At 36.5% G+C, this 21,059-nt stretch overlaps 1 protein-coding gene across 4 annotated transcripts in view; it reads right to left on the bottom strand.

Annotated features, from left to right (window-relative positions):
• LOC127952684 (KAT8 regulatory NSL complex subunit 1) overlaps positions 1-21,059 on the bottom strand; it is a 67,856-nt gene that overhangs the window by 22,304 nt on the left and 24,493 nt on the right. For 2 of the 4 annotated variants that reach the window (XM_052551341.1, XM_052551339.1), the window contains exon 3: positions 10,364-10,444. The exons of the other annotated variants lie outside the window; for them this stretch is intronic. In XM_052551341.1, coding sequence (XP_052407301.1) covers positions 10,364-10,444 — 81 coding nt within the window. The remainder of the gene's footprint in view (positions 1-10,363; positions 10,445-21,059) is intronic. 4 annotated transcript variants of the gene reach the window in all.

Here is a 21,059-nt window from a genome sequence, read left to right as displayed (position 1 = left end):
TAGTGAGATGGTCAGTGCAGTGCTGAAATTGGTTTACTACGGTATTCTGCATATCAGTTTAAAATGCTTTCTACACATTATTTAACTACAGGAGGAAGCCAATTTATTTAGGCGTGCAAAAAAATAAATAATAAAAATAGAATATTCTACCAAAAATTCCATAGATTAATCGAGTAATCGGATAAAATGTGTTTTTGCTTAATTAAAGTGCAATATAAATGATGCAAGAAAAAATACGACTCCTGGGTCTCTTAAAATAAACAACTAAGTTTCCTTTTTTAGAAAAATAAATATATATATTTTTAAATGTATAGAATTCAATACATACATCAAAAATAAGCATTTAATTATTACCCATTGTTTCTCTGTCATGTACTGTGAACAATGACAATAAAGTTGACAGATGGATTAAGTGCATTTAAGTGCCATTCAGTTGGGGTTTTAAATAAAGCATTTTCTGAGATGCACATTAAACATTAAACACAAAACATTAATTTAATTTATTTTTTAATTATTGGAAATTTAACAAACTTAACTTTTTGGTAAACAAAAGGGGATTTACTATAAAAAACAAAACAAAAAAAAACATGGAAGAAATGTTGTGATTTAACCCCTTACTAGTAACCCCCCTTTTTTGGCATGGAGACCGAAATGACATACCCAAAATAAAAAGGTTTCTGCTCATGATTCTTTCTGACTAGATACATAATCAACCTTTGTTCACAAAGCTGACACTTTAAAGTTTACTGTTCAGGAATCAGAATCACTCAGACTGTTATGATAATAGAGATATATAAGCTCAAACATAAAAACAAAAATAAAAATATTAAAAACATATGTTTTAAATGTATTTTAAAAAATGTTGATGTAGGAAATGAGTTTGAAAACACAGTGTAGCTAAGGCCACAAGTCTTCCAAGACTTCATAATCGAATCTGTAAAACTGTGAATTTTATGAAATATTTTCTAAGGCCATGTCATGTGTGTTTTTAGAGAAGGCAAATCAGATTGATTTATGGCCCTTGTCATCTCTGTAAGATCTCACATGTAAACATTCCTGTGCTCTTTGTGTATGTTTCACTGTTGAAAACTGCCCGAATCATGATTGTATTGTTCTCACCAAACGGTTCTTTCACACCTCCGCCAAGTATGACACATTATCAGCATTATTCTTTTATCATTATTCTTTTGTTTTTATTCCACCTTTATTAGCTTTGATTGTGGTTTTTCAGGCTTTACAAAGCAACAAAGCAGCGATCTCACTTCAGTCTCTCTTTGCATTTAGCCCTTATTTATCAAAAGTCTTACTATAAAAATAAAACAAAACATTTTCTTACGACCTTACGTGAATTATTGAGACAAAAATGCATTATGAAGAAGAAAAGCACCTGCTATTAGTAGCATTGGTGCTAACGTTAGCATCAAGCTACATCTGACAATTTATGAAATTATTAGTACACTTTTACTCAAAACTCACTTTAAACCCCGATCGAGTGTTTATAATAACTTCCTTTAGCGATCAGGGGTGGCATTTGGTCGTTTACTGTTGTAAAAATATGTTATTTGTAGCCTTTTTCATCGCTGCACAAGTTAGCATTTCCGATGTACATTTTCGATTTTTTTTTATAAAAACGCCCCAGATCTCAAGAAATTCTCATACCAAGCTTTACTATCGTAATCGCGGGTTTATTATTCGGATATTTTGTGTGTACAGAGGTGTTTCAGTGTTGTTTTGGCCAGATAACTACCAGGAAGTGTGCAGGAAGCATGTGACACGATGGGGCGGTGTCCAGATATGAAACTCTAAGATTGACGTTTGAAAGACCCAATCAGAGTCTGAGTCACACACCGCACGAGCTGTGACTACTGCACGCACACACCGATCGCTGGGAGAGGCTGTTTATCATCTGATCGCGTAAATCCGTGGAAAATGAATAGAAATGACGATTCTGTCTGAAGAAATATGAAGTAAACATCAGTAAATATATCCATATATCTCCGCAGATATGCATCTTTGGTCTATAAATCCTTATTGACGCTGTTCAGTGAGTCTATGTGAACACAAATAAACCGCTGCTTATGTGACTGAATATGATTGAGTTGTGAATTTCTATTCAAAATGTGGCATAATACGGATTTATTATTTTGCACTCCTGACATAAATCACTAAATATCTGTCACTGCAACAATGTTTTATCAAAATATTGGTCAAATATCGAAGCTTGAGTCTTTAAACTTTCCATTGATGCACAGTTTTTCCAGATGAAGACAGTGATGTTTAATGTGCTGTGAAAGTGAAACAATAATAAACTGGGGCCGTCAGCGATGTTTGCACGTAAAGGGGTTAAACCTTAAAAAAAAATAATGTTTGATTTTTCTTTTTAGTAGTAGCCTATATACATTCTGCTGAACAATAGTAATACATCTCTGGCAAAGACTTGTCTTTAAACTAAACCGGACTTTTATTTTGAAGGGTTTACATACATTTTCAGTTCTGTGTATGTGATGTGACGCTAGTCTTACTTGAATCAAACGGTCAAATGCTCATGAAGTGACTGTCAGAGCAGTTCTGGAGATGTTGTACATGTGTTCACGTCTTATTTAGTGAGACAGCAGACGCTGAAATTACCACAAGCGTCACGCGTGCTTCAGTGTGTGTGATAAAAGTCGCCGCGCTTCTGCTCCATTCATTAACAGAGACATGCAGAACATGCATGATTCATATTTAAATAGACTGTACCTGCTTAATATTTACAGATATTAGTCCATATCGTGATTTGATGTAAGTGCAATGACAATTGACAATGGCAATTTGATTAAATCATTAAAAATTTTGTTAAACTGTGAATTCTGTTTTTATGACTGGATTCCACGATTCCCTCCGTGTTTTCTGCATTGCGGAAAAATCTGAATTATACCTAGGGCTGGGTACCGAACTTCGATACCTTTATGGTATCGAATGAAAAACTTAGATACTATGAGTATCGAAAAATTATTTATCTTTCGGTGCCAAATTTCGGTTCCAAAAACCAAGCGGCCGGGTTTTTTTTTTTTTTTTTTGCCAAGCGGCTGTGTCTGTGTGAGCTTGTAGCATACGTGCATGTAAGGACCTAAATTCGCCGTGAATGGCTGTCGACCACCACGTGACTTGACGGGGAGGATTTCTGAAGATACTCGCAGTCACACAACACAACTGTAGTTGTTTTTTCTCAAAACGTTTCCGTTTTACAATGTCAAAAGGTCTAAAGTGTGGCTACACTTTATAAAAGTGGATGCCGAGTCAGCAAAGTGCAACATATGCGATAAGTATTGCAACCAAAGCCGGCTTGCCCTCCCTCCCTGTTTAGTTTGGTCTACTCCATTGCGTATCTTGAAACACGCCCCATATCACGTTGTCTAAAAACGGAGAGAGAGACAGATTTATCCGGTACAGCGAATTTCTCTAAACAGCAGGCCACTGTATACGTTCACTTAAAACATAACCGACTGTTTACGAGAATATTTGCAGAGACAATTATTTTGATATAATTGTGTGTATGTGTTCATTCAGAAGCTACGAAACGCGAAAGATGAATTCATTATCTGTACGCGCACTGTCTGAAATGCTGCTCGTATCGCGTGCTTTGAATGAGTGAGCGCAAGCTCCGAACGCGCACGAATTGTTTAAAACGCTTGAATCAGCAATATTTAGAAACGAGTGCAAACGATCAGCTACGATCCGTTTCACCCCTTCAAGCGAGTGAACAACGCGAATCAAGTTAGGAATTTTACATCACTATTCACGATAGCCCATCGGACTGGAAAACACAATATCCTCGGGACGTGGGGCTAGCGATTTTGCGAGCCCTGCACCTCAGATCTATCCAGTTTGTGAAATACTGGTTTCCACACTGGTTTCATTAAACAAAATAAATAATTATTTTAAAAGATTGACTCAAAATAATCATCGGTTCACTAATCGGATCATGAACTTGCCAAAGATTATCTATTATTGAACATCTCGAATGAATAAAGACTTCAAGTTCATCTGTAAAGCACATAAAGCTATCGTTTGAGTTTATAAACTTCAATTTCATGCATGATTTGTATGGACCTGATAACTGAATGCAAAGTGTGAGTTCTAGAATAATGTTTGTGTCTTGATGAGCATGTATCGCTCACTGAGTCGCTAAATGAACAGCTGTTGTTCTTTTTTTTTCTTTTTTTACGTAGGATCAGTTGCCATATTGGTTAAAATCCCCAAACTGTTTACTTAAATATTAAATTAATAAATGACATAAAAACAGGAGCGTTTGCGTTATGATGTGGTGGGCTGCTGTGGGCCAGAAAGTCCAGGGCCACTTTTTGGTCCCAGTCCGCCCCTGAATGGCGCACCCCTATCCAAAAAGCACAACCAGTTGTATTAATAATGTTATCCTGAGTGTGAAGTGTTACCAGAAATTGTTTTAATTAAGGTGAAAAATAAAAGTTTTGTGTTTCATGTATTTGTGTTGATGTTGAAATGGATTTTAAAACATATGGTATCGAAAAAAGTATCGTTAGGAACCGGTATCGAAACTGAGGTATCGAAATTGGCACCGGATCGAAAGATTTTGAACAATACCCAGCCCTAATTATACCTGATGTGGAGTGCCCAATGTTAACATGAAATTTATGTCATTACCTGTATTGTTATAATGTGGTGCATTTATGGAGGCCCTTCATAATACCTATAGTTAACAAAGGCCCTATATCATACAGTGTTTAATTAACAGCTGTTTTACTAAATTCTGATGAAGAGAAATTTATTCCAGCCCCGTAATGTGATAATGTATTGTAGCCTCCGTATCCTTACACGTACCATAACTTTGCTGGCAATACAATGCCCTAATGTTCACTTGCTGTCCTGTATGCCCTGCTACAGCAACTTGACAACCATCATCTCAACATACTGGGTAAAAGAACATCAGGCTCTCAAGCTCAAGGTACTAAATGCAGTTTAATCTGTACACTGGTAATGTCTGAGTGCATCAAGGAAAACATATGTGGTAGGTCTTGTTGACTATGACTCATATAATAGGCTAAAATAAGACTGGGGACTGCAATTTGTTCAAAAACTAGCATGCACATAAGAAATACAGAAGAGCCAGATGGGTTAAAAGGTAGCCAAGATGCAATTCTTAAGTAACTGAAAGATGCACCTTTACCATGCCGTTCTTAGCATGATAAGAGGTAAAAACCCTTAAGCACTGCTGCTACTAGGGATGCACGATCATGATTTTTTATGGCCAATTCCGATTTTTTTACAAGCAAATTGGCTGATTCCAATACTGATTTCTGTTTTTTTTTTAATTATCTTTCAACAAACAAGAAAGATGGAAAATATGCATAAAGAAGATGTTTATTTGGTATTGAATAGGCCAAACTGGCTTTTGGCTATTGAAAACAATAACCGTAACCATCTGAAATTAACAGCAGTAACTGCACAGCAAGAAGACTACAATCATTACAAACATAGATGATACAGACATCAGCATTTAGCTTTTGTTTTTGAATTGTGCTGAAACTACAGAGAACTAGCCTTAAATTAAAAGATTAACTGTAACCATGTGAATTAAAAGGCAATAACTGCATAGTTCTACAATCCAAACAACAAAATCAACACACATTCAATAAGATGTTTCTTAATTAGCATTCAGTATTTGTTTTAGTTTTTAAATTTGCTTTTAAATAAAAAAAGGTCTTTATCAGTTAGACTAAATAAAAGTATGCTACATACATTATTCCAAAATGTTAAAATCAAATAATGTTGGTGCAAATAAAACAAAGATGCAAAAAGTATTTAATTCACCCACCCCCAAAAAAATTAGGGTAATGATTCACATCTATATTTTTTTACTTGAGCTAATGAAAAATAAATAATTTATTGTCTCAAGTAAAAAAATATAGATGTGAATCATTACCCTAAAAAAAGATTATTGGATGAATGAAACACTTTTTTGAGTGTGCTACATGGTGATTTTTAAATCAAATTAAGTCTATGTAATTTCAAGGTAAAATAAAAATAATCATCCTAATGCAGAACTGACGTTTACTTCTGGCTTTTCAAACGTGTATGCAAGTTCTACTAAAAAAAAAAAAAAAAAAAAACAGTTTTGTCATAGTTTAGTCCGTTTCGTTTCTCATCCAACACGTGAGAAGTTGATCTGAACATCTCTTCATGGTCTACTCGTGTTCAGGGCGTGGACCGGTCCGGTACAGTATATGCTAGCACAGCTTTAGTGCGCGCAGGAAAGGGACTCTTATTTGTGTGCCAGCACACCAACGGCTGATCGCTTCCTGCTATCTGTGCCTCAGACATGAAGCTCTGCATTTCCAGTACTGATCGGCTGCCCGTGTCCTGCGCACAGATTTCGAAATACTTCCACACAAATGACATAGCGAACGATTACAATGTATTCTGTGCACGCGAGCGAACTTCTGGAAAAATCGGGCGATTGCCGATCGCGTATTTTAATCAAAAACCGGCCGGTTCCGATGTATGGCCGGTCAACCGGTGCATCCCTAGCTGCTACAGCCATCAAAGCAGCACTTTTGTACAAATTCAGATACAAAAAAATGCACAGAGAAAAAAGGGCTAAACAAACCTTAAGATGTGATAAACTTTTTTTTTTTTTTTTTTAACCCAGATTAGTTATGGTGTAGGGCTGGGACAACGCGTCGAGGTCATCAATGACATCGACGCAAAAAATACGTCAACGCAAAATATGCGCATCGATTCATCGACCTGTTTTATTTCTCTAACGTTTACCTTATGTGCACTGAATATTTGCGATGGCCGGATCAACATTCTGTCCAACGTTATATAACCATTCCAGGGGTTTTTCTGCATTGATCTTTATTTTTTGGCGGCTGTCAAAGCCTTATTTGATCGGTGAGTGATTTAGAATAGAATGACTGTTGCGCCACGTGACAGGGCACGTACGAGAGAGAGCCCTGGCTGCGTGCAGTTTACAAAACAACACGAGTGCTTCTTGCTCTCTCTCCCTTGTGCATATTAATCAAAATCATTAAACACGATAGAAAAAGGGCGAAACACCAAAGTTTCACGCACTCTCGCGCACTCGCAGTCTTCAAACAACACGAGCGCTTCTTGCTCTCTTTCTCTCCCTCCTTCGGGCATATTAACCAAAATCATTAGACACGATAGAAAAAGGGCGGAACGCCAAAGTTTCACGTGGAGCATTCTGAGATTTTTTTTTTTGCTCCATGACAAGCTGCTGGCTCCTACTGTTAATTTATTATAATTTTTTTGGGGAAAAGCACTCGCTGTATTAGCTTAAAGCCCTCAAGTTTACATTGGTTACTGTATTCTTTCAATTGCTCTAAACAAGTATTTTGGGTGATCTTTTTTATTGAATGCTAGACATCAAGTTGTTATTTTCATCTGAAAGAATAAGTTTTTTCAGTAAGCTACACCCTATGGGTTCAGTAAGCTTGTTTCAGTAAGCTATGTGTTTTCAAGGCTTCAAGGTTTTATTGAATGCTATCTCTATACAAGTGCAAAGTAATGCATTCTTAGTTGTCTTTTATTTTGTAATTTTAAGAGCAATAAACATATATTGCAATGTTAAGGAATTCATGTTTTTTTCATTCAGATATGTAAATCAGCATGTATAAATTTGTTAATAGTCAATTAATGGGGAGATAATCGAAATCGAATCAGTCTGAAAAAATTAATCATTAGATTAATCGATGCAGCGGAAAAAAATTATCGCTAGATTAATCGTTTAAAAATAATTGCTTATCCCAGCCCTATTCTGGTGTAATGGTTATGAACTCTTAAATGCAGAGCGAAGATTGTTATACATGTAGAGCCTTAAGATTTTCATGATGCAGAAAATGTGGACGGAATTGTGGATTCCAGGCCTGAAAATGGAATTTACTATATAACATGGAATGTTTTTTATTTATTAATTTTATTTCATTTATCAATTTGCTAATTTTGGATAAATAAATAAAAAGTAGGTCAGTACACTTAAAGTGATATGGACTACGGTCCATGAATATTAAGAAGCAAAGCGCTATTTAAATAGGAATTCAACATTTTCTGTGTGCCTCTGAATGAGGTAGACACACTGTTTAATTTACTACACACATACTTAACCGTGCGTTATGCCCACTGTGATTTAAGTTAATGTCACCTCAATATGAGTACATGAACAATCTCTAAAACTGCTCTGAGAGTCACTTCATTAGCATTTTTACATTTCTTTTGAGAAAAACTAAAGTCATCTTAAACTTAAAAAAAAGTGCCTGTAAAATTCTGAGAATGGTTTCTGAATGCATTATAAATTAGGGCTGAAACGATTCCTCGAGTAACTCGATTACAAAGAATGATCAAGGCAAATTCCTCTGCCTCGAAGCCTCTTTTAATTTATTTTAAATCTCACATCAGGTTCTTTGGCAATGATTTTTTTTAATGTAACAACGGGTTTACGTCACCCACAAAGCGGAAGGAGACACAAGCTCTGCGTCCGAAGTCGCATACTGCAAGGAGTCAGCAGTGTTTTGATTTGAGTGCGCGGGCAAACGTAAAGAGAACGTCGTGGCATGTGTCCATTGCAAGATAGAGCTGGCGTACCACAACTAGGGCCCTATGATTTCCGCGATGCAGAAAACGTGGAGGGAATCGCGGAATCCAGTCATAAAAACGGAATTTACAGTTTAATGCGGAATGGCAAGGAACTTGCCAAATTTTGAATGAATTCATAAAAAATAGCTCATTGCCCTTACATCAAATCACGATATGGACTAATATCTGTAAATACTAAGCCGGAATAGTCTGTTTAAATATGAATCCTGCATGTTCTGCGTCTCTTTGTTAATGAATGGAGCAGAAGCGCGTCTTCATTCATTAAACACACTGAAGCACGCATGAAGCTTGCAGTGAATTCAGCGTCTGCTGTCTCACTAAATAAGGACGTGAACACATGTACAACATCTCCAGAACTGCTCTGACAGTCACTTCATGAGCATTTGACCGTTTGAGTTGAGTAAAACTAGCGTCACATCACACTGTAAAGGCACGCCAACCCGTCAAAATAAAAGTCCGGTTAAAGACTGTTGTTCAGCAGAATGTACATAGCCTACAAAAAAAAAAAAAAAAAACCTTACTTTTTTTTTTAAGTTTTAATCACACAACATTTCTTCCATGTTTTATTTTTTATAGTAAATCCCCTGTTTACCAAAAAGTTAAGTAAATTTTAAATAATTAAAAGATAAATTAATGTTTTGTGTTTAATGTGCATCTCAGAAAATGCTTATTTAAAACCCCAACTGAATGGCACTTAAATGTACTTAATTCATCTGTCAACTTTATTGTCATTGTTCACAGTACAAGACAGAGAAACAATGGGTAATAATTAAATGCTTATTTTTGATGTATGCATTGCATTCTATGCATTTAAAAAATAAATAAAATCTAAAATCTAAAAAAGGAAACTTAGTTGTTCATTTTAAGAGACCCAGGAGTCTTATTTTCTCTTGCATAATTAATATTGCACTTTAATTAAGCAAAAACCAATTTTATCCGATTACTCGATTAATCGATGGAATTTTTGGTAGAATACTTGATTACTAAAATATTCGATAGCTACAGCCCTATTATAAATGTTACAAATGTATTGCTGAAACACATTACAAAGAATGTGTAGTACTGAAAAATTTAAGTTAGACCGTTAAACAGTGATTCATCAATTCTGAGTTCAGGATTTTTTGGGCGGGGCTAAAAAAAACACACTAGAGACCCCAAACCATGGTCCCTCCAATAACATTATAACTAGAGCACATTCGCATAAGTTCACCCACTCAATCGTGAGTTTTCAGTACCGTTAGTAATACACTAGGACAGTGGTTCTCAATTCCAGTCCTTACGTCACCCAGCTCTGCATATTTTGCATGTCTCTGCTAACACACCAGATTCAGATAATCAGCTCATTAGATGTGAGCTCTTGATTTCAAGGCAACCAGTTAAAATAAAAGTACATTTTTACATAAAGGCATTGCGCTTTAAATATTACTATCATTTAGTAGAATGTATGTGATACTGCTACTACTGTTTTGCTTTGGTTCCAAAATTGGTACTGAGAACCGTGGATTTTCACTAATACTGGTACCGAATACTAAAATGTTTGGTACCGTGACAACACTAGTATCTACAAGTTTCTATGAGTGTGGTTGCACTCATTTGTTTGGTTTTCTGCACAAGTCTCTCTCAAAAACTCACTCAGGCTGCGCAAAAATCATCTGGAACGACACAAATACATTAGCAATCGCCATAAGTGTGGCGTCAAAACAGACCGGCTCCGATTCGGCAGACTGACCGGCTGGTCACTGGTTTGGGCCGATCATGCAGAAAACCGGCTAATTCCAGTCCCTGGCCGGTCGATTGGTCAGACGTATTTCTGGAGAAAATAAAAACTATTAGTTTTTCATAAAATTATTATTTAGATATGCTTTTAATCATAAAATTAAATGAAACATAAAAATGGAATCCAGACAATTAATGAAAACTGCTGTTAAATTGTGATAATTAGACATATTTTGATTCATACAATTTAATTAACCATTAAAAGACTAGAAAAATGTTAATGGAAAAACAATTCAGAAAAAAAAATCTACGCAATATCGCAATAGTAAATTTGATAATTTGTGATTATAAACAAGATGTTGCGCAGCTTGTTAATGATCTACAGCTCTGTATATTAAATGCCACTCCATTTGAAAGCATGCGATAGAGATTTACTACTAATCACAGAACCAGCTTTACTGACGAGATGCGCATAATAAGAGTATGCGCCTTATGCAGCCCTACTGGATGTTACAAAACGGTTACAGAGAGAAGATTTCATTTCACACCACAGATGTGTGCTGATCAAGGGAGCGTTTAAGCCAGACACACTGTGGTGATCAGATATGAACCAGCTTGATCAAACCACTAAAGGAGGAATCAGACACTATTTGGAAATGTGTGCATCTGTGATGCACCAAACACCTGCTGGTGTGACATCAAACACGCTCTGATCTGAAAAGCAATCACTCACAGCCTATGAGAAACAGACACCTCGAACAACCAACGAAGAGCTAGCACAACGCTAATGTTTCAGTCATTGATGCACAAGCAGTGTGACCAGACAAACGTGTTTGAACGCTCATCAACAATAGCAAATAGACAAAAACATGTTAAATATAACAGTTTACATTTATGCATTTGGGAGACATTAAACTTTTTTTTTTATCCAAAATGACTTGCATTGCATTCAAGAAAGACATTTTTTTCATTTCAAACAATCAGACAAATACTTGAATAAAAAAAAATAAAAAAAAAATGTTGCAATGCATATGCAATGATTCAATATCACAATGCATCAAAATATAGCAACTAGAAGAAATTATGAAATGACAATTTCAATCAAACTTTTACACAAAAGCTTAAACACCTTTAGAACAGGTTTCGATTTCTTCCCAGTATTTCACAAAAGGAAGCTGAACAGTTAATTGATTTAAAGACACTGAACTCTGCTGAACTTGTTTAGACAAACATTTCATTAGACTGAAAAACAAACTCCATTGCTCTAAAGTTACTTGAGCAGCCAGCAAAACACAACCACATGTGGCTTCAGCTTCCAACAGCTCGGGGATTGCTGGCTGATGCGAGCCTGTACTGCATCCAGGCAGCCCTTTTGTATTTGCGGTGGGATAAAAAAACTATTGCGTGTGGAGTGTGAGGAGTGTCTATACGTGTTTGGCAGTTATGAGATCCATGTGCATGGCAAACCTGAAATTTCATTCCAACCTTTCAGGACTGTAGAAATCGTTACACATAGTGGCACTCCCAAACACCACAAGAGCACATTCCAGTAGATAAATCTGATGTTCATCCAGACACAGCAAGAGGATCTCCTCTTGAAAACGGTTCCTGGTGGAGTCAGGTCCAATCTGCTCATAAGCTCTGGACTGAAACAGAGCCAAAGTAGCGGTCAAAACCCAATGCTGGAAGAGAGCAGAGACTCTGTGCTTCCACCCCAACACAGTTCAGCAGCTCAGGAATTTGTATTGTGGTCCCCAGACAATGTTCAAAAACAATAAGATTATCTGCAGCGCATTAGTGCTGCTTCCCGATCAAACACACACACACACACACACAGAGAACTCTACATGAGACTAAAGTCTTTCCACAGGTTTAGGATTAAGTGCTTTAAACAGGTTTAGGATTACAAGTCAACTTCAAGTCTAACACAAGCACGACCTGCTGACATAAGATATTACAAACTAAAGAGAGACCAAGCGGAGACAGAAAACTTGACTTTAAAACAATGAAAAACTCAAAGCAGAATCATTCTGTCGGTTTTCTTCACAAGACATTCTTCAAAATATCTTTTCATGTTCAGCAGAAGAAAAAAAATATTACAGGTTTGGAATAAGTCGAAAAGTAACCATGTCCCTTTGAGATATCATAGAGACAAGCAACTCAAATTAAATACAATTTCTAAATCAAAGATGTCATCTTAAGCTGGGCTCACACTACAGGAGTTTTAAAATCCTAAACGATTACGAAATCTGGTTTCTTTGTAGATTATCTTTCCTTGAATCTTAAACATGCACACACCACAAGATATTAAGATTATGATTCCAGAGGGAGCACCTAATGTGATCTCACGCAGCTGATCGTCATTGATGTGTCAGTTATGCTTACGTATGTTAGCAAGCGTGCTAGCAGCTTTCTGCACTTACCCGGTATGTTCAACACTGAGGCGATTTCACTCCAGCACTTCTCTTTCTCCTTATGGTTGTGATATGTTTTTATCATTATATAGACAGTCATGTTACAACAAAATGCCAAGAAGCAGTTTCCTCCTATTCCTCCACTATCCATCTCATAGAACAGCTGTTTAGCGGTCACGCATTGGCTATTGTGAAAGTACTGATAATATAGCAGTCATCAATCCCAGTTTAAATCCTGAATATCAAACATGTTTGTTAAGATCGGGGCGACCAAGATTTGACAGGTGAATGACATTACCAGATAATCCACACCGAACATCGGGACTGATCAAGGTGCACGACAAGATTTTTGCTCCGATTGTGGGGAGGGGTAAATCAGGCTAAAAGTCCTGTAGTGTGAGCCCAGCTTTAATGTTTTGATCTGGAATATGCATAACTTTTCCACTTTTTTTCATGCCACTATAATATTAAAAAAATTGGGCTCAGTAAGCTTTTCATAAAGACTTTAATTCAGCAATGATGTATTTAACAAATAAAATAAATAAATAAAAAACAAATAGCAAAACAGCTGTTTTCAACAGTGATAATAAGAAATGTTTCCTGATCAGCTAATTAGCGTATTAGAATGATGTTTTTGCCAGCAAAGAAATAAATCACATTATAAAAGATTAAAACAGAAAAACAACAAAGATTACTTTTTGGTTCAAATAAAAGTTACATTTTTCTTTTAATACATATTAATTGTTCTAATAAATAAAATAATTTTTTTAAATCCCTAATCCAGAGAGCTTGTTCTTTGGCCAGTACTGACTATCTGTCCAACAGCTGCCTGACATGTTAACACAAGACCCAGTTGTTAATGGCTCTGATGGTGAAGAAAAAAAGCACAAGGCCAAATTGTAAAAAGCTGGTTGCTGATGTACTGCCACATCTATAAACTTCTTGCTTGTTTGCAAAAGGCTCCATACATATATTGGCCCTAGAAACAGTAAATGAGTACCATTATTTGTGCTGTTGCTTCTAGAAGGTTTTGGCATTGTTAATTTGACCACCTGGGAATAAGTGTTCGAGACAAGGACTTTAGCAAGAATCTCTTTACTGCCAAAAAACAGGCAGCTAAACTTCATCCTACTGGTGCAGACTGGGGAAATTGACGAGGTGATTATATGACATCACGATAGTGATGAGTCATACTAATGAACCACCAAGTGTGTGACATCATATTCATTAGCTGTGATCCACACCAGCCGAAAGACACAGACAAACCCTCGGGAAAAGTTATGTGACCTGAAACGCAGATATGATGCTTGCATATTTCATTACAGAACAAAAGCAGGCCAAAGAAAGAGGCAACACATTGAGCAGTTTTATTCAATCACTGTACCACACACATTCACAGAAGCACGCACACACACACACACACCCTTCACAGAGGAGTCTTTTCATTATGGGCCAGGCACTGCGGGCGCTGCCAGGTACAGATGATAGTGAGCCATACAGGCAGAAAGAGGAAAACACCCACGCTGTAGGTATAACTCTACCTTATCAGAAATAAATAAAAAGTGCTTAAAGACCTCATGAAAACCAAATATCATGACAAACCATGTTTATAAGCCAGTTATATATATATCGGTGCTCTTTTGAAAGTAGACATAGTAAATAACCCCTTAAAGGGATAGTTCACCCAAAAAATTAAATTCTGTCATTAATTACTCACCCTTATGTTGTTCAATTCTTAAGACCTTTGTTCATCTTTGGAATACAAACTTAGATATTTTTGATGATACCCAAAATCTTTCTGAGCTTTTCGCATTGACAGCAAGGGTACTACCACAATCCAGGTCCAGAAAGGTACCAAGGACATCAATAAAATAATTAATGTGACATAAGTAATCTCGTAGCTTCATAAAATGCATTTGAAACCCTTGTGTATTCAGTTTTGGAACAACATGAGGGTGATTTATTAAATGACAGAATTTTTTACATTTTCATATTGGTTTACTGTAAGGAACTGAATTATAGGGCCCTACTTCAACAGACAGGCACATGTTCAGCCTTAATGAGACTGAGACCTAGTGATTCAATAAAAAATAAAAATAAAAATCACCCTCATCAACTAGGGCTGCATGATACTGGAAAAAAACTCACATTGTGATAATTGGTTTTCTGCGATATATATCTTGCGATATAAAAAAAAAAAAATTATTATATATATATATATATATATATATATATATATATATATAAAATTGATTTTGTAGGTGAGTAAATCTGCATAGAAAAGCATAGATAAATAGAACAGAACAAAGATACAAGTGAAATAATCAGTGATTTTTTCCAGGAGTTCTTGACAGTACTCAGGTATAGGGATGGGCATTTTGGGAAATTTCTCATTTCGATCATTGATAGGTTTCAAAAACGATTAATCGATTAATCGGGGGTGGGGCTTAATGCGGGGGGCGGGGCATGGCCATAATGTATATAATGAAATAAAAATCTGACATGAAAATCTGTCTATGAAAACATGAACACATGATTAGGACAGGTTAGATTATGATTATGATGAAGCAATGTTATTAATAAAGGAGCACGAAATATCTGCCTGAGGTGAAGAGTATACCAATAAACGGAAGCTAATTCTATGACACATCCATAAATCAGATAACTGAGATACATATCAGACGTAACATTACAACTTGTATCAGCACAATAGGACGCTAAGTTATGCATTAGACAGAGAGAGAGAGAGAGAGCGCGCGAGCTCCCGCTGATGCGTTTTCATGACCGCGCACTGAAAGATGGGCAAGGACAGATTTTAAAATAGATTCCTATAAAGTTCTCATTATAAATGTATGGCAGATTTGTGCTATATTTTCATCTACGTTATTAAGTGTAATAGTTGTAATAAAGCTGTATTTTTAAGTTAAGTTTTATTTTCCATAAACCACCTGCGCGTTTTCGAAGACATATGAATTTAATTATGCCCAGATATATGACGGAAAAAAAGCTCGACTGCATTATTATAACATCAGTAATAAAATAATAACAATAATAATAGAAAAATAAAACATTTAAGAGCAATATCATTATCGTGCATTGCTTATATGAGCATGAAACGAATCGCTGATATGCAGCGATTTCAGCATAGTTGTTCATGTTAATTAATCAGATATAGACTAGCTCCTGCAACTTTTATCTGAAAAAATAAAATAAAAAATAGCCGATGCAGATGTGAAATTGACCGAAAGTGTAACTTGGATTGCGCTTTACAAACACGAAAGTACAATAAATTCACATTAGTGTCACTATCGTTATTTCTTATGTAGTATTCTAATATTTAATTTATATTTCGTATTAAATTTGCACTTTCTGATCAACCAAAATATTATTTAAATATTATTTAACAGCATGGAAATAACTGATTGTTGCTAAATAATTGAATAAGATTTAAAATATATTTAAAAATATTTTATGTACACATTTTAGATGATAGCGCATTGTATTTGTTGTAGATTTGTGTGACAGCTTGGCGCTGCACAGCTTACCCTGAACTGTACTTTCATCGTTCTTCTCAAAGGGAAACCAGCCATCACTTACGTGACTTTGAGGCCATGATTATCTGTCTTCTAATGTCTTTTGAGGTATCAAATTGGAAGTTAACCAATCAGAGATCAGGGGGCCGCCCAACTTGATGCCATAACCAATAAAAAAAAAATAATAATAATTTCGATCATCGTTTATGTGATCGATCATCGCTGTCGCGGTCGAGTACTCGATCACTGTTGCACATCCCTACTCAGGTACAGAAATTAAATAATCAAATGTACAATAACACAATAAGATTAAGTCTTCACTGTATAAATTATATCTAACAAATCTGTTAAAGCTACAAAAGTGATTGTTCTGTTGTTTGATTAACATGCATGACACAGAAAACCTCATTAAACTGCTGTGAACCAAAATACTTGCACACATCCATTTCCTTGTCTACATTCACCTAAGTCATAAACAAATTAAAAAGGATACTTACAGAGACATGCATTTTGCCAAATTTCGCACAAACAGACGCGGAAGTGAACGGAATTCACTGTTCACGTGCATCTGCATGGCTTTCACTGTGTCAACACAGGACACGAACAGTGCGGCACGACAAAATACTGAACCCATTATAATCTGTGATGCTGTCTACAGATGCTGCACGACACGACAAGTCCCCGTAAACAGCCTTGTAGGGCTGGGCGTTATATCTAGCAATATGATCATGTGCATCTAGCCATTAAAACTGGTTCAGTGATTACCGCTAAATTGCCATCACCTGTTTTCAAATGGAGCAGCATTTAATAGACAGCAGTAGATCACTGACAAGCTATTCAATATCGCGTTCATTATTGCAGATGAACTGACTTTGAGAATGAACGCAATATTGCGTAGCTTGTCCGTGATCTACGGCTCTGTCTATTAAATGCCACTCCATTTGAAAGCAGCTAATCACGGAACCAGATTTACTGACTAAACGCGCATGATCATATCGTGTCTGTGTGCGAGGAAAACATCGCACATCCTGCGATGTGACTATCACAGATGTGCACATCACGATATCGATGCTGAAATTATATCGTGCAGCCCTATCATCAACCAAATAGAAAGTAACAAAAATTACATTATCAGAAAATCATGTTGTTGTCGTCACTTCATTATTTTCGCTCTTAGTATTAGGAATAGCTATTAACTGTTGTTTGTTTATTATCATAACTATACAATTTTATTATTTTATTATTAACAACAACTACTTTATTATATTTTTTTGTAAAAAGACAAGCCCTTCAAAATGTCGTTAAAGTTCATTTCAAAAGAAAATATCAATGCTGGTTTAAACATTTGTAAGGCGGTTTAAAATGGTTAAATTGAGCCAAAAGGCAGCACAGGCTCAATTCAAGCACATTTCCACCTCACAAACTACCAAACATCAATTTTTCAGTGCAGAAGTCTTTTGTACTAAGAGCAGGGTAGTACTACCACACTTCCTACAGCAGCATACTGCAGCTCTGAAAGGTCGCGGACATGAGCTCAGAAAGATCACCAGACAGACAGAGCATGATAGACATCTGACGGTGGGAAATTGAAGAAAAAAAGGAGAAAGAAAGAAAAAAAACACCTTTACATGGTTTCCACGGAGATACTCTGCCATCACCAGTAAGACACAAGAGACGGTGGGGGCTGCTGTATCCCGCAGTGCAAAGGGCAACAGGGTGGATGGAAAAAGCTGCTGGCAGTTTCAAAGCAGCGCTGATGTTTAAAAGGATGCCCTTAAATATTCATTTGAGAACTGATTTACCATTTCTACACTAATGGTTAAGATGCATACTCAAGCAGGGAAAACCAGTGCTTGAGCAGTGGGTAAGAGCAAATTAAATCATTTGCAATTAGCTTTGAGATGGAAGTAAGGACTGATGGAAGAGAGACCAGAATGCACATGCAATGGAGTGAAACAGATGACCCAAAAGCAGTAGAAACTAGGCAAAACTAGGCTTTTTTTTTTTTACTAACTCTCATGTCCTTCCCTTTGCGTAACATTTAAATATTTTTTAAACCACATTCTAGCCATTCTTTAATAAATAATTCAAAGTAATTGAGGGCCAGGCCGTCAAGTTACAAAATCACAAATAAATACATGCATAACAGTAGTCCATGTGACTCACAAACTGTTACAAACTGAATCAATTTTTTACAGATTGGACAAATCTGGTTCGAGTTTAAATCCCTGACTCAAAGATCTGGACACAGCAAACCACAATCACTGGAAAGAAAGCATTTAGTGCACAATGAGAAAGTTGAAAATATTACATCTGCTAATCACACAAAGCCATTGCAGCTTTACTTTAGCTTTATTTTTTGCATGAACGACTTTCACTTTATGGCACGTTCATGGCACATTAGCAACAGTTCCTAATCATTTCTTCTTTTGTGTTTTACTGAAGAAAGGAAATCATTCAGATTCCATATAGGTTTGGAAGAATGTTCAGTTTTGGGTCATCTAAGCCTACATTATAGATCAAACATCTTTTTACAGATTCAAGTCTGTGCATGAACAGCCTCTGCATTCATTTTACATTTTACTCATGTGTATAAAGGACAACATCAGCTGAACAGAGCTGCCTCATAGTGATAGCCCTGAGAGCAGAAGCAACAGTGCACAGCTGGGTCTGCCCTTTAAAAACCAGTCAATCTTTCTCTGCTGCAGGCTACCACAAACACAAACAGCCTCACAATCACTCAGGACCTGTTGAGATCCTCAACATTTCTTGGGTCACACCAGTCGGTGGCTACAGCAAACGACACACAATCCCCCTGTAGTTAGGCGTGTATAACACATGACTGTCTGTCTCATTGTCTGAGTTTGTTGTTGTCTTGTACTGAGTATGTGTACCGGAAACCACAGTGCCACAATTTAAGATCTCTCACTTCCTGTACTCACTAATGTGGGACACTGCACACAAAAATTAAAATGGCTGGTGGCATCTTTAACTGTACTATGCCCCTTTAGTGATTTTGTAAGATAGAACTTAAAGTAAAGGTTACATTTTTTTGTTCCCAAATGACTTTATTATGGCTGGGTTTTGACAAATTTCATGATTTGATTCTCATTCACAAGATTGTTATTTGATTACCAATAAGACTTGATTCAATTCAATATTGATTATTTTAGATATATATCAGGTACAGTACATCCCAAATTTCTCAATGAAAAAAATCTCAACTAATGGGAGTAAAATACGGCCTACATGAGAAACGACAGGGGGCGACAAGGAGTAATTGTCCTCTAAAATCACCGGTGAGTAGTAGTCATTTTCCGGTACAAGATTTCTTGTGTGGTTGATGAATGAATAATTTCTTTATGTAAAAAAAAAAAACATCCTTGGACAAACTATGGAAAAAACCCTATGCATAGTTTTCCATCAAAGGGTCAAAAAAACACCTGATCAACTTCACATTAAACTGCTTCTGCTTCATACAAATGCCAGCACAGACGTACATGTTTGGATAGAATCACCCTGAACTCATGCATCTTCGTAGGGCTGTGCGATTAATCAAAATCAAATCGAAATCGCCCACCATAAAAAAAATAAATAAAAAAAACGAAAGCAGGAGAGATACGGAGTGGGATTATGGCCTCTACAGGGTCAGGTGAATAGTTAGGCAAATTAAAACTAAAGAAAAACGTAAAAAAAGACAGACAATGAACAAAAAATATAATTTACAAGAGCTGCATCACAAGCATATCAAGAGCATCTCTTATTGCATGTTCGTTATTCCCAATTCAGAAGACCACACACACAGCCTCGGTCACTGAATGCTTCTCATACTTGCTCCTCTCTTCCCAATGCGGCGCGAATCCCACGTCACGCGAGCAGTTCACACTCGCCGCACTCACGCAGTCAGTTTCGTAACGCAAGGTTATAATCTCACACGGCCCTGCACTGCAAATCTCTATGAGCGCATCTGGCAGTATGGATGAGGCTCGATGCAGGTTCGCGCCTGGCTCTCGTTTAAAATGAATGTAAATTCAGATGCAATCTGTCAAAAAAAAAAAAAACACAAACGCAATTAGATATTTTCCCCATATCGCACAGCCCTAACATCTTCGGATGTGGAGCTGCACAGAAAGTTACAAAAAAAATGTCGTACACAGCGTCACGCAAAATGAGTTTGCGCACTCAAAGTGAACTTCCGGCAACTCCACGATGACGTCAAATTTGTTGCAGACGAATAGATAAGCATGGTCAGCAGTGGATGTGATCTGAACTTTTGCTTGCTTCTCCCAGCATATTCTTTAGCTCTCATGAAGTCTCTGAGAGAGGAATACTGTAAGTCACCATAGACTCTACGAGAACACAGCATTGTCTTGTCTTCCACTACACCTGCTCCTCTTTCCAGATCCCTCCAGAGGATCAACAAGTTGAGGCTGTTGGCATGTTTCTAGCGCAGCATACATGATTTAACACACGTTAAAAACAGATTAATGTGAAACCCACACTGAAGATTGTTAAATGTTTTTAAGTGTGCCATACGTTTTTTTTTTTTTCAAAAGCCATAACAGCTCATTTTAAAGTATATTTTAAAGAAAATGTAGTTCTTACAATATTTTTCTATACAATGACTCGCTGGGGTCTCTAACCTGCAATTACCCTTTAAGCTTGTAAAAACCATAGAATACAGTACAATAGAACAGAACATAATTGAACCTCCAAATCAGAATTATGTTGCGTTTAGTCCGTGTCTTTGTGCTTTGACGTT

The sequence above is a fragment of the Carassius gibelio genome, chromosome B3 (assembly GCF_023724105.1).
Source record: "Carassius gibelio isolate Cgi1373 ecotype wild population from Czech Republic chromosome B3, carGib1.2-hapl.c, whole genome shotgun sequence".
Lineage (NCBI taxonomy): Eukaryota > Metazoa > Chordata > Actinopteri > Cypriniformes > Cyprinidae > Carassius > Carassius gibelio.
Note: the sequence above shows the minus strand (reverse complement) of the source record. Positions and strands in the feature narration are given on the sequence as shown.